Source organism: Salvelinus alpinus, chromosome 5 (assembly GCF_045679555.1).
Source record: "Salvelinus alpinus chromosome 5, SLU_Salpinus.1, whole genome shotgun sequence".
Classification (NCBI taxonomy): Eukaryota; Metazoa; Chordata; class Actinopteri; order Salmoniformes; family Salmonidae; genus Salvelinus; species Salvelinus alpinus.
The window spans coordinates 81,898,010-81,910,211 of NC_092090.1; the positions used below are offsets into that span (position 1 = coordinate 81,898,010).

The 12,202-nt window shown below is 49.6% G+C and overlaps 1 protein-coding gene across 2 annotated transcripts in view; it reads right to left on the reverse strand.

Annotated features, from left to right (window-relative positions):
- LOC139576988 (neurogenic locus notch homolog protein 1-like) overlaps positions 1–12,202 on the reverse strand; it is a 59,601-nt gene that overhangs the window by 26,126 nt on the left and 21,273 nt on the right. For both annotated transcript variants that reach the window (XM_071403665.1, XM_071403664.1), the window contains exons 4-9: positions 11,359–11,697; positions 9,374–9,496; positions 8,840–9,073; positions 8,390–8,545; positions 1,520–1,705; positions 1,267–1,380 (exon numbers count right to left, since the gene is read on the reverse strand). In XM_071403665.1, the coding sequence (XP_071259766.1) occupies positions 1,267–1,380; positions 1,520–1,705; positions 8,390–8,545; positions 8,840–9,073; positions 9,374–9,496; positions 11,359–11,697 (1,152 nt within the window). The remainder of the gene's footprint in view (positions 1–1,266; positions 1,381–1,519; positions 1,706–8,389; positions 8,546–8,839; positions 9,074–9,373; positions 9,497–11,358; positions 11,698–12,202) is intronic.

Sequence of the window (12,202 nt, forward strand, 5' to 3'; positions counted from 1 at the left end):
TCCTTTCAATTTTCACTGTCCATCCATGCTAACGCTAAAGTTACCTCACACACACCTCCCAGAGCCAAAGAGGGGATTTAGCCCGGGCTTCTGGAATCACACATTTCAAAAGGGACGAGTGGGGTTTCCATGGAGATGATGTGTACAGAAATGAAAGGAGAGAGGACCCTACCCCGGCCTGGGCTTACACAGGAACACATTTACATCACAAGCAGGCAATGGGGACCCCAAAATCCCCCGCCTCTACCCCATAACCCCTCTAGAGCATAACCGTCTGTGCGTCTCAGTCCCCTCCCGTACCCCAACACCCCCTCCCACTTTCACTACTGTCTCATTCAGGCCTCTCTCCTGCCCCCCTTACCCCATCCCCATCCCATAGATATGGGGGCTTTTCAGCAGCTAAACTCTTGTGTTCTCTGCTGTACCGCTCTACTGTTAACTGCACTTTCAACACACGGAGCCTCCTGCCTTTCTCTCTGAGCTATTTTTGATCAGAACCAACTGAGAACTGCACTATTTTCCATCAGAATTACTTCCACCTGAATAGCCCTGCTGAAAGAATGAAAACAAAAACACATTTTAGAGGCTGAAACCTTGTTGAGTGTCGGTCCGCCTCCCGTTCTTCTATCAGAACACTCCTCTGCTAACAGAACCCTCAATGCCTCTCGTCACATACTGGAGTCCAACCCTAATGGAACCCCTGTAGAAATACCTCTTCAAATCATCTAGATTCTACATGCAACACATCACTACACACAAAACCCAAACCTCACCACAACAGCTTCTACATGCAACACATCACTACACACAAAACCCAAACCTCACCACAACAGCTTCTACATGCAACACATCACTACACACAAAACCCAAACCTCACCACAACAGCTTCTACATGCAACACATCACTACACACAAAACCCAAACCTCACCACAACAGCTTCTACAACTACACAGAAATGTAATACATGAAAACACAAACCTATTTCTGCTGCTACTCTTAGTTAGACGTTATCTGCTTAATTCTCTCTCAAATAACGTTATTGTGGCTAGCTACATCCAAACCAAGTTTAAGTGCACACTCATCAGAGTAAAAACTTGTTCTAAGTCAAAACTTTGTCAAGCCCTTCCTTATGGATTTTCCTCCTCGTCGAGCGCTGGCCTGCTAAAGCCTGCCTGAGGGCAGGGATTAGAGTATGCCTCCCGCACCCATCCAGTCCAGGGGGGTGATCGACCCCCCTCAGACTGCCGCAGCGTCCCGGGGCTCACCTGTGGGGCACTGGCAGTGGAAGGTGTTGATCTTGTCGATACATTTCCCATTGTTCAGGCAGGGGTCGTAGGCGCACTCGTCAGTATTGATCTGGCAGAACAGTCCCTCGTAGCCTGCAGCCAATTAGCAAGGGAAACAAGACACAGGACCAGTTAGTTAACTATGAGGTTTGTACAGTAACATTGACAGTGCCTGACTTCAAAGATATGGGTTTAGATTGCAGCCATCCTTTGATTAAAACAGTGTCTTTACCTGGCATACAGATGCAGTGGAAACCTCCTATCTGGTCGAGGCAGGTGGCTTCGTTCTGGCAGGGGTTGGAGAGGCACTCGTTGACGTCGTGTTCACAGCGAGCTCCAGAGAAGCCGGGCTGACACTTACACTGGAACGAACCCATGGTGTTCAGGCACTTCCCTCCATGCTCACAGGGGTTGCCACCTAGACACACAAAGAGACATGGAGTGAATCTTAACAAACATGTTACAGGGTGTGCTCCTTCACAATGCTGTGTAGGGGTTGTTACCTGTCTGCTGTGTAGGGGTTGTTACCTGTCTGCTGTGTAGTGGTTGTTACCTGTCTGCTGTGTAGGGGTTGTTACCTGTCTGCTGTGTAGGGGTTGTTACCTGTCTGCTGTGTAGGGGTTGTTACCTGTCTGCTGTGTAGTGGTTGTTACCTGTCTGCTGTGTCGGGGTTGTTACCTGTCTGCTGTGTCGGGGTTGTTACCTGTCTGCTGTGTAGGGGTTGTTACCTGTCTGCTGTGTAGGGGTTGTTACCTGTCTGCTGTGTAGGGGTTGTTACCTGTCTGCTGTGTAGGGGTTGTTACCTGTCTGCTGTGTCGGGGTTGTTACCTGTCTGCTGTGTAGTGGTTGTTACCTGTCTGCTGTGTAGTGGTTGTTACCTGTCTGCTGTGTAGTGGTTGTTACCTGTCTGCTGTGTAGTGGTTGTTACCTGTCTGCTGTGTAGGGGTTGTTACCTGTCTGCTGTGTAGTGGTTGTTACCTGTCTGCTGTGTAGGGGTTGTTACCTGTCTGCTGTGTAGTGGTTGTTACCTGTCTGCTGTGTAGGGGTTGTTACCTGTCTGCTGTGTAGGGGTTGTTACCTGTCTGCTGTGTAGGGGTTGTTACCTGTCTGCTGTGTAGTGGTTGTTACCTGTCTGCTGTGTAGGGGTTGTTACCTGTCTGCTGTGTAGGGGTTGTTACCTGTCTACTGTGTAGGGGTTGTTACCTGTCTGCTGTGTCGGGGTTGTTACCTGTCTGCTGTGTAGGGGTTGTTACCTGTCTGCTGTGTCGGGGTTGTTACCTGTCTGCTGTGTAGGGGTTGTTACCTGTCTGCTGTGTAGGGGTTGTTACCTGTCTGCTGTGTAGGGGTTGTTACCTGTCTGCTGTGTAGGGGTTGTTACCTGTCTGCTGTGTAGGGGTTGTTACCTGTCTGCTGTGTCGGGGTTGTTACCTGTCTGCTGTGTCGGGGTTGTTACCTGTCTGCTGTGTAGGGGTTGTTACCTGTCTGCTGTGTAGGGGTTGTTACCTGTCTGCTGTGTAGTGGTTGTTACCTGTCTGCTGTGTAGGGGTTGTTACCTGTCTGCTGTGTAGGGGTTGTTACCTGTCTGCTGTGTAGTGGTTGTTACCTGTCTGCTGTGTAGGGGTTGTTACCTGTCTGCTGTGTCGGGGTTGTTACCTGTCTGCTGTGTAGTGGTTGTTACCTGTCTGCTGTGTAGGGGTTGTTACCTGTCTGCTGTGTCGGGGTTGTTACCTGTCTGCTGTGTAGTGGTTGTTACCTGTCTGCTGTGTAGGGGTTGTTACCTGTCTGCTGTGTAGGGGTTGTTACCTGTCTGCTGTGTAGGGGTTGTTACCTGTCTGCTGTGTCGGGGTTGTTACCTGTCTGCTGTGTAGTGGTTGTTACCTGTCTGCTGTGTAGTGGTTGTTACCTGTCTGCTGTGTAGTGGTTGTTACCTGTCTGCTGTGTAGGGGTTGTTACCTGTCTGCTGTGTAGTGGTTGTTACCTGTCTGCTGTGTAGGGGTTGTTACCTGTCTGCTGTGTAGGGGTTGTTACCTGTCTGCTGTGTAGGGGTTGTTACCTGTCTGCTGTGTAGTGGTTGTTACCTGTCTGCTGTGTAGGGGTTGTTACCTGTCTGCTGTGTAGGGGTTGTTACCTGTCTGCTGTGTAGGGGTTGTTACCTGTCTGCTGTGTCGGGGTTGTTACCTGTCTGCTGTGTCGGGGTTGTTACCTGTCTGCTGTGTCGGGGTTGTTACCTGTCTGCTGTGTAGGGGTTGTTACCTGTCTGCTGTGTAGTGGTTGTTAACTGTCTGCTGTGTAGGGGTTGTTACCTGTCTGCTGTGTAGTGGTTGTTACCTGTCTGCTGTGTAGTGGTTGTTACCTGTCTGCTGTGTAGTGGTTGTTAACTGTCTGCTGTGTAGGGGTTGTTACCTGTCTGCTGTGTAGTGGTTGTTAACTGTCTGCTGTGTAGGGGTTGTTACCTGTCTGCTGTGTAGGGGTTGTTACCTGTCTGCTGTGTAGTGGTTGTTACCTGTCTGCTGTGTAGTGGTTGTTACCTGTCTGCTGTGTAGTGGTTGTTACCTGTCTGCTGTGTAGTGGTTGTTACCTGTCTGCTGTGTAGGGGTTGTTACCTGTCTGCTGTGTAGGGGTTGTTACCTGTCTGCTGTGTAGGGGTTGTTACCTGTATGCTGTGTAGTGGTTGTTACCTGTCTGCTGTGTCGGGGTTGTTACCTGTCTGCTGTGTAGGGGTTGTTACCTGTCTGCTGTGTAGTGGTTGTTAACTGTCTGCTGTGTAGGGGTTGTTACCTGTCTGCTGTGTAGGGGTTGTTACCTGTCTGCTGTGTAGGGGTTGTTACCTGTCTGCTGTGTAGGGGTTGTTACCTGTCTGCTGTGTAGTGGTTGTTACCTGTCTGCTGTGTCGGGGTTGTTACCTGTCTGCTGTGTCGGGGTTGTTACCTGTCTGCTGTGTCGGGGTTGTTACCTGTCTGCTGTGTAGGGGTTGTTACCTGTCTGCTGTGTAGTGGTTGTTACCTGTCTGCTGTGTAGGGGTTGTTACCTGTCTGCTGTGTAGTGGTTGTTACCTGTCTGCTGTGTAGTGGTTGTTACCTGTCTGCTGTGTAGTGGTTGTTAACTGTCTGCTGTGTAGGGGTTGTTACCTGTCTGCTGTGTAGTGGTTGTTAACTGTCTGCTGTGTAGGGGTTGTTACCTGTCTGCTGTGTAGGGGTTGTTACCTGTCTGCTGTGTAGTGGTTGTTACCTGTCTGCTGTGTAGTGGTTGTTACCTGTCTGCTGTGTAGTGGTTGTTACCTGTCTGCTGTGTAGGGGTTGTTACCTGTCTGCTGTGTAGGGGTTGTTACCTGTCTGCTGTGTAGGGGTTGTTATCTGTCTGCTGTGTAGTGGTTGTTACCTGTCTGCTGTGTAGTGGTTGTTACCTGTCTGCTGTGTAGGGGTTGTTACCTGTCTGCTGTGTAGGGGTTGTTACCTGTCTGCTGTGTAGTGGTTGTTACCTGTCTGCTTTGTAGTGGTTGTTACCTGTCTGCTGTGTAGTGGTTGTTACCTTTCTGCTGTGTAGGGGTTGTTACCTGTCTGCAGTGTAGAGTTTTTACCTGTCTGCTGTGTAGTGGTTGTTACCTGTCTGCTGTGTAGTGGTTGTTATCTGTCTGCTGTGTAGTGGTTGTTAACTGTCTGCTGTGTAGGGGTTGTTAACTGTCTGCTGTGTAGGGGTTGTTACCTGTCTGCTGTGTAGGGGTTGCTACCTGTCTACTGTGTAGGGGTTGTTACCTGTCTGCTGTGTAGGGGTTGTTACGTGTCGATCACTCTGCTGTGTATGGGTTTCAACCTGTCTGCCTCTCTGCTGTGTAGGGGTTTCAACCTGTCTGCCTCTCTGCTGTGTAGGTGTTTTTACCTGTCTACCTCTCTGCTGTGTAGTAGTTGCTACGTGTCTACCTCTCTGCTGTGTAGGGGTTGTTACCTGTCTGCTGTGTCGGGGTTGTTACCTGTCTGCTGTGTCGGGGTTGTTACCTGTCTGCTGTGTCGGGGTTGTTACCTGTCTGCTGTGTAGTGGTTGTTACCTGTCTGCTGTGTAGTGGTTGTTACCTGTCTGCTGTGTAGTGGTTGTTAACTGTCTGCTGTGTAGGGGTTGTTACCTGTCTGCTGTGTAGTGGTTGTTAACTGTCTGCTGTGTAGGGGTTGCTACCTGTCTACCTCTCTGCTGTGTAGTGGTTGTTAACTGTCTACCTCTCTGCTGTGTAGGGGTTGCTACCTGTCTGCCTCTCTGCTGTGTAGGGGTTGTTACCTGTCTGCTGTGTAGTGGTTGTTACCTGTCTGCTGTGTAGTGGTTGTTACCTGTCTGCTGTGTAGTGGTTGTTACCTGTCTCCTCTCTGCTGTGTAGGGGTTGTTACCTGTCTACCTCTCTGCTGTGTAGGGGTTGCTACCTGTCTACCTCTCTGCTGTGTAGGGGTTGTTACCTGTCTGCCTCTCTGCTGTGTAGTGGTTGCTACCTGTCTACCTCTCTGCTGTGTAGTGGTTGTTACCTGTCTACCTCTCTGCTGTGTAGGGGTTGTTACATGTCTACCTCTCTGCTGTGTAGGGGTTGTTACCTGTCTGCCTCTCTGCTGTGTAGTGGTTGTTACCTGTCTGCCTCTCTGCTGTGTAGTGGTTGTTACCTGTCTACCTCTCTGCTGTGTAGTGGTTGTTACCTGTCTACCTCTCTGCTGTGTAGGGGTTGTTACCTGTCTGCAGTGTAGAGTTTTTACCTGTCTGCTGTGTAGTGGTTGTTACCTGTCTGCTGTGTAGTGGTTGTTATCTGTCTGCTGTGTAGTGGTTGTTAACTGTCTGCTGTGTAGGGGTTGTTAACTGTCTGCTGTGTAGGGGTTGTTACCTGTCTGCTGTGTAGGGGTTGCTACCTGTCTACCTCTCTGCTGTGTAGGGTTGCTACCTGTCTACCTGTCTGCTGTGTAGGGGTTGTTACGTGTCGATCACTCTGCTGTGTATGGGTTTCAACCTGTCTGCCTCTCTGCTGTGTAGGGGTTTCAACCTGTCTGCCTCTCTGCTGTGTAGGTGTTGCTACCTGTCTACCTCTCTGCTGTGTAGTAGTTGCTACGTGTCTACCTCTCTGCTGTGTAGGGGTTGCTACCTGTCTACCTCTCTGCGGTGTAGTGGTTGCTAACTGTCTACCTCTCTGTTGTGTAGGGGTTGCTACCTGTCTACCTCTCTGCTGTGTAGGGGTTGCTAACTGTCTACCTCTCTGTTGTGTAGGGGTTTCAACCTGTCTGCCTCTCTGCTGTGTAGGGGTTGCTTCCTGTCTACCTCTTTGCTGTGTAGGGGTTGCTACCTGTCTACCTGTCTGCTGTGTAGGGGTTGCTAACTGTCTACCTCTCTGCTGTGAAGGGGTTTCTACCTGTCTACCTCTCTGCTGTGTAGGGGTTGCTAACTGTCTACCTCTCTGCTGTGTAGGGGTTGCTACCTGTCTACCTCTCTGCTGTGTAGGGGTTGCTAACTGTCTACCTCTCTGCTGTGTAGGGGTTGCTACCTGTCTGCCTCTCTGCTGTGTAGGGGTTGCTACCTGTCTGCCTCTCTGCTGTGAAGGGGTTGCTACCTGTCTACCTCTCTGCTGTGTAGGGGTTGCTAACTGTCTACCTCTCTGCTGTGAAGGGGTTGCTACCTGTCTACCTCTCTGCTGTGTAGGGGTTGCTAACTGTCTACCTCTCTGCTGTGTAGGGGTTGCTACCTGTCTGCCTCTCTGCTGTGTAGTGATTGCTACCTGTCTACCTCTCTGCTGTGTAGGGGTTGCTACCTGTCTGCCTCTCTGCTGTGAAGGGGTTGCTAACTGTCTACCTCTTTGCTGTGTAGGGGTTGCTAACTGTCTACCTCTCTGCTGTGTAGGGGTTGCTACCTGTCTGCCTCTCTGCTGTGTAGGGGTTGCTACCTGTCTACCTCTCTGCTGTGTAGTGGTTTCAACCTGTCTGCCTCTCTGCTGTGTAGTGGTTTCTACCTGTCTACCTCTCTGCTCTGTAGGGGTAGCTACCTGTCTGCCTCTCTGCTGTGTAGGGGTTGATACCTGTCTACCTCTCTGCTGTGTAGGGGTTGCTACCTGTCTGCCTCTCTGCTGTGTAGTGGTTGCTACCTGTCTGCCTCTCTGCTGTGTAGTGGTTGCTACCTGTCTACCTCTCTGCTGTGTAGGGGTTGCTACCTGTCTACCTCTCTGCTGTGTAGGGGTTGCTACCTGTCTGCCTCTCTGCTGTGTAGGGGTTGCTACCTGTCTGCCTCTCTGCTGTGTAGGGGTTGCTACCTGTCTACCTCTCTGCTGTGTAGGGGTTGCTACCTGTCTGCCTCTCTGCTGTGTAGGGGTTGCTACCTGTCTACCTCTCTGCTGTGTAGGGGTTGCTACCTGTCTGCCTCTCTGCTGTGTAGGGGTTGCTACCTGTCTACCTCTCTGCTGTGTAGGGGTTGCTACCTGTCTGCCTCTCTGCTGTGTAGGGGTTGCTACCTGTCTACCTCTCTGCTGTGTAGGGGTTGCTACCTGTCTGCCTCTCTGCTGTGTAGGGGTTGCTACCTGTCTGCCTCTCTGCTGTGTAGGGGTTGCTACCTGTCTGCCTCTCTGCTGTGTAGGGGTTGCTACCTGTCTGCCTCTCTGTTGTGTAGGGGTTGCTAACTGTCTACCTCTCTGCTGTGTAGGGGTTGCTACCTGTCTGCCTCTCTGCTGTGTAGGGGTTGCTACCTGTCTGCCTCTCTGCTGTGTAGGGGTTGCTACCTGTCTGCATCTCTGCTGTGTAGGGGTTGCTACCTGTCTGCCTCTCTGCTGTGTAGGGGTTGCTACCTGTCTACCTCTCTGCTGTGTAGGGGTTGCTACCTGTCTGCCTCTCTGCTGTGTAGGGGTTGCTACCTGTCTGCCTCTCTGCTCATGGCCCTCCTGCTACTCGGACCCTATCTGTCTGATTTCTACCGGCCTCCCCTCCAACCCTGTCAGCCCTAGCCCATGACTGGGTTTCTGATCTCTGAGGTCGAGGAAATCACATTTCTAGTTCTTGACTAACCAAATATAATGAAGCCCATGAAGAATAAAGCCTATTCCTATATTGATCTAATGTGTGTTTATGAAAACATCCCTCAGTGGTCTGAGCCTACTTACCTAGTGAGCACTCGTCAACATCCTGGTCACAAGCGGCGCCAATGTAGCCAAGGGGACAGGTGCAGATGGCCTTGCCGTTGACGGGGTTGGTGTCACAGTTAGAGCCTTTCTGACAGGGGTTACTGATACAGGCGTCATCCAGGTGACACAGCAGACCTGGCACAGCACAAGAACAACAGGAGACGTTGATAGGCGTTACAGTTATTTACTTCGTTAAAGTTATTTATTTAGTTATTGCTTTTCAACCTTGTAATAACTAGCTATAGTAAATACAGTGAGAGTATATGTGCTGCTGGCACTATAAAAGGAAAGGCTACCAATTTACTATCACTGTTGTAAACACACGAGATTCAGCATAAAATGGTGGGAGATAGACAAGTATAAAAAGCTCAGGGTCAGAACAATTCAAAAACAAGGAGAAATGCAGAAGACCAAAGTGCTTTGGCTGACCTGTGCGACCATGGGGACACTCGCAGAAGAAGGACGCCACACGGTCATGGCAGATGGCACCCTGATAGCAGGCGGCATTGGCACAGTCGTCAATATTCTCTCCACAGTCATCACCCGTCCACCCGTTGACACACACACACTGGTAGGCACCGTAGATGTTGTGGCACGTTCCACCGTTCTGGCACGCGTTGGGCATCAGTTGGCACTCGTCAACGTCCTCTGTACAGAACTGGCCTATAGGGGAGAACATGGAGGAAATGCACTTGTCAACAGCGCACGTGCACCCAAATGGGTCAACGAGAGCCAACGAGTAATAATAATGAAAAGAAAGGGCACTTCCACTGTAGAGTTCAGAGTAGGGTCAAAGTTATCCCATAAAGACTGATGCAGGGTGATACAGTATATGTTTTGTATTCACCCCATGACCTAGGTTAGGATTGGGGGTTAGTAATCTGATCCTAGATCTGTATTCATGAGCAACTTCTACCAGGAGTGTAGAGAAGAGTGGGTGGGTCAGGGGTACTGTATGGTTACCTGTGAATTCTGGTTTGCATTGGCAGTTATAGGTGTTAACGCCGTCCACACAGGTTCCTCCATTGTGACACTCGTGTCCTGGACAGTCGTCAATGTTAGTGTCACAGTTCTGACCCGAGAAACCTGAAGAGGACAGCACATCATGTTAAATACACACATATTACACACTGTTGTTTTTCATCTCAACAGAAGGGATCATGTTAGATTTTCATGAATAAAGAGGGAATATCAAGGAAACCTATTGGATATCTAAATATTTTTGTCTCTTTGGATCATTCTCTTTGCTTTTCCTAGTTAAAAAAATGCCTGGTTGGTGTCTTTCAAAACAAGGGAAGTGAAACTCTTTTACAGTTAATGTGGTCAACGGCCTCCTTCTTCAGAGGGTAATGAATGGCAGCGGTGGCAACCCTCCTTGAGTATGTGGCAGTCAGAAAAACAGCCAGCCACACCACAGCTACCCTTCCTGCCCTGGCATTACACAACACACCACCACACTATTGTTTGGCACCCTGACTGCAGAAGAAAAAGACAGGGACATTCAATAGGCAATACTGCCAATTTTGTGGGAGTAGAATCTGAGCATCATTGGATTGTTGACAATGAGAGTACTTGTCTTGATTCATAATATAAATGATTTTTCTTTGGTACTGAAGTTACTGTGAGAACCGTCCAAAATAGTGTGCAAGGCACAAAGACAGTGGTATGGCGCTTGCTAGGAGCTCAGTGGAGGTCTGTCTATCCCAGCCTGGCTTTAGAGCAGGGCGGAAGTGGTGACGTGATGGGTGGGGAGCAGGGAGAGGGGAGAGAAGATGACAAGTCCTGGTAACCCTGCCTATAGGACTAGCAGGCTCTATTTTGCTGTGAGAATGTTGTCTCTCCGCCATTTCCTCACAATAAGGCCCAATGTTTTCCTGCTCACACACACACACACGCACACGCACACGCACACGCACACGCACACAGCACTATGGAGCCACTACAAACAGCTCTCACACACACAGCACTATGGAGCCACTACAAACAGCTCTCACACACACAGCACTGTGGAGCCACTACAAACAGCTCTCACACACACAGCACTGTGGAGCCACTACAAACAGCTCTCACACACACAGCACTGTGGAGCCACTACAAACAGCTCTCACACACACAGCACTGTGGAGCCACTACAAACAGCTCTCACACACACAGCACTGTGGAGCCACTACAAACAGCTCTCACACACACAGCACTGTGGAGCCACTACAAACAGCTCTCACACACACAGCACTGTGGAGCCACTACAAACAGCTCTCACACACACAGCACTGTGGAGCCACTACAAACAGCTCTCACACACACAGCACTGTGGAGCCACTACAAACAGCTCTCACACACACAGCACTGTGGAGCCACTACAAACAGCTCTCACACACACAGCACTGTGGAGCCACTACAAACAGCTCTCACACACAGCACTGTGGAGCCACTACAAACAGCTCTCAAACACACAGCACTGTGGAGCCACTACAAACAGCTCTCACACACACAGCACTGTGGAGCCACTACAAACAGCTCTCACACACACAGCACTGTGGAGCCACTACAAACAGCTCTCACACACACAGCACTGTGGAGCCACTGCACACAGTTTCCACCTCCTGCACTCACATCATGACCAGCCACTAGACAACAGAGAATAGTACTGCTAGTTTAATTCACAGTGGTTTTGGATGTTTGATTGAGTCAAGATGGCTTGAAGTGGGTAGACTGGCGGAGAAAACACTTAGCTGCCCCTAAGTGGAAACGGATGCACAAGTTGAAAGTTCGTACAGGATCAAATCCTAACTTTATATAATCTCACATAACTGAAACTTTTTCATAGTTGAATGGACTGATTGTAAATGGTTCGGGATACAAGCGCCTGCTAAATGAGTAAAAAGTAATGTAAATGTAGGCTTCTGCTCATAGTGGATCAGACGGGACCACATTAAACAGAGCAGTACCTGGCACACAGGAGCATTCGTAGGTGGTGTCTCCCTTCTGGACGCAGGTGGCCCCGTTGTGGCAGGGGGAGGGGTTGCAGGGTAGGTAGCGGATATCACAGTGCTTGCCTGTGTACTCCTGGGGACACTGGCAGCGGTAGGTGCCCACCTCGTTCACACACACCCCTTCGTTCTGGCAGGGCGAGGGGCTCTGGGCACATTCATTGACATCCTGCTTGCAGGTCTGACCATAGAAGAAGGGGGTGCAGGAACAGATGTAGTGGGACTCGAAGGGGGTGCAATGCCCGCCGTTGGCACAGGGGTTAGAGGCACAGGGGTCTGCCTCCTGGCACTGCTTACCTGGAGGAGACAGACACTCATCTTGTAAATAAAGGATGAGACATTTAATAAATTCACGATTTTAACTTTATTTACATTAGGGCTCTCACAATAAAATATTATCACGATACTTAGGTGCCGAGCAATATGATTCTCACAATTTTATATGTATTGCGATTCTCACAATTTTATATGTATTGCGATTCGATACTGTGGTTTTATTGTGATTTGATGTTCCAAACATATTGCTCACCATATGTCTGCTGCAGACAGACAAGAGCCATGAGAAAACAAGTTTTGATCAGTCATGGAAATAAAAATGCTGAAAACAAATTTGCTCCCTATTTCAAAAGAAGATGGAGAACAAGCTACAAAGGACAAATACTGGAGTTTTGGTGCAGGTACAGCCAACTAGCACAAAAATTATATTGCGATATTGTCAAAACGATTCGATGAAATTTATCGTCAAAAATAATATCCCGAGATGTAACTGCATCGATTTTTCGCTCATCACTAATTTAATGGC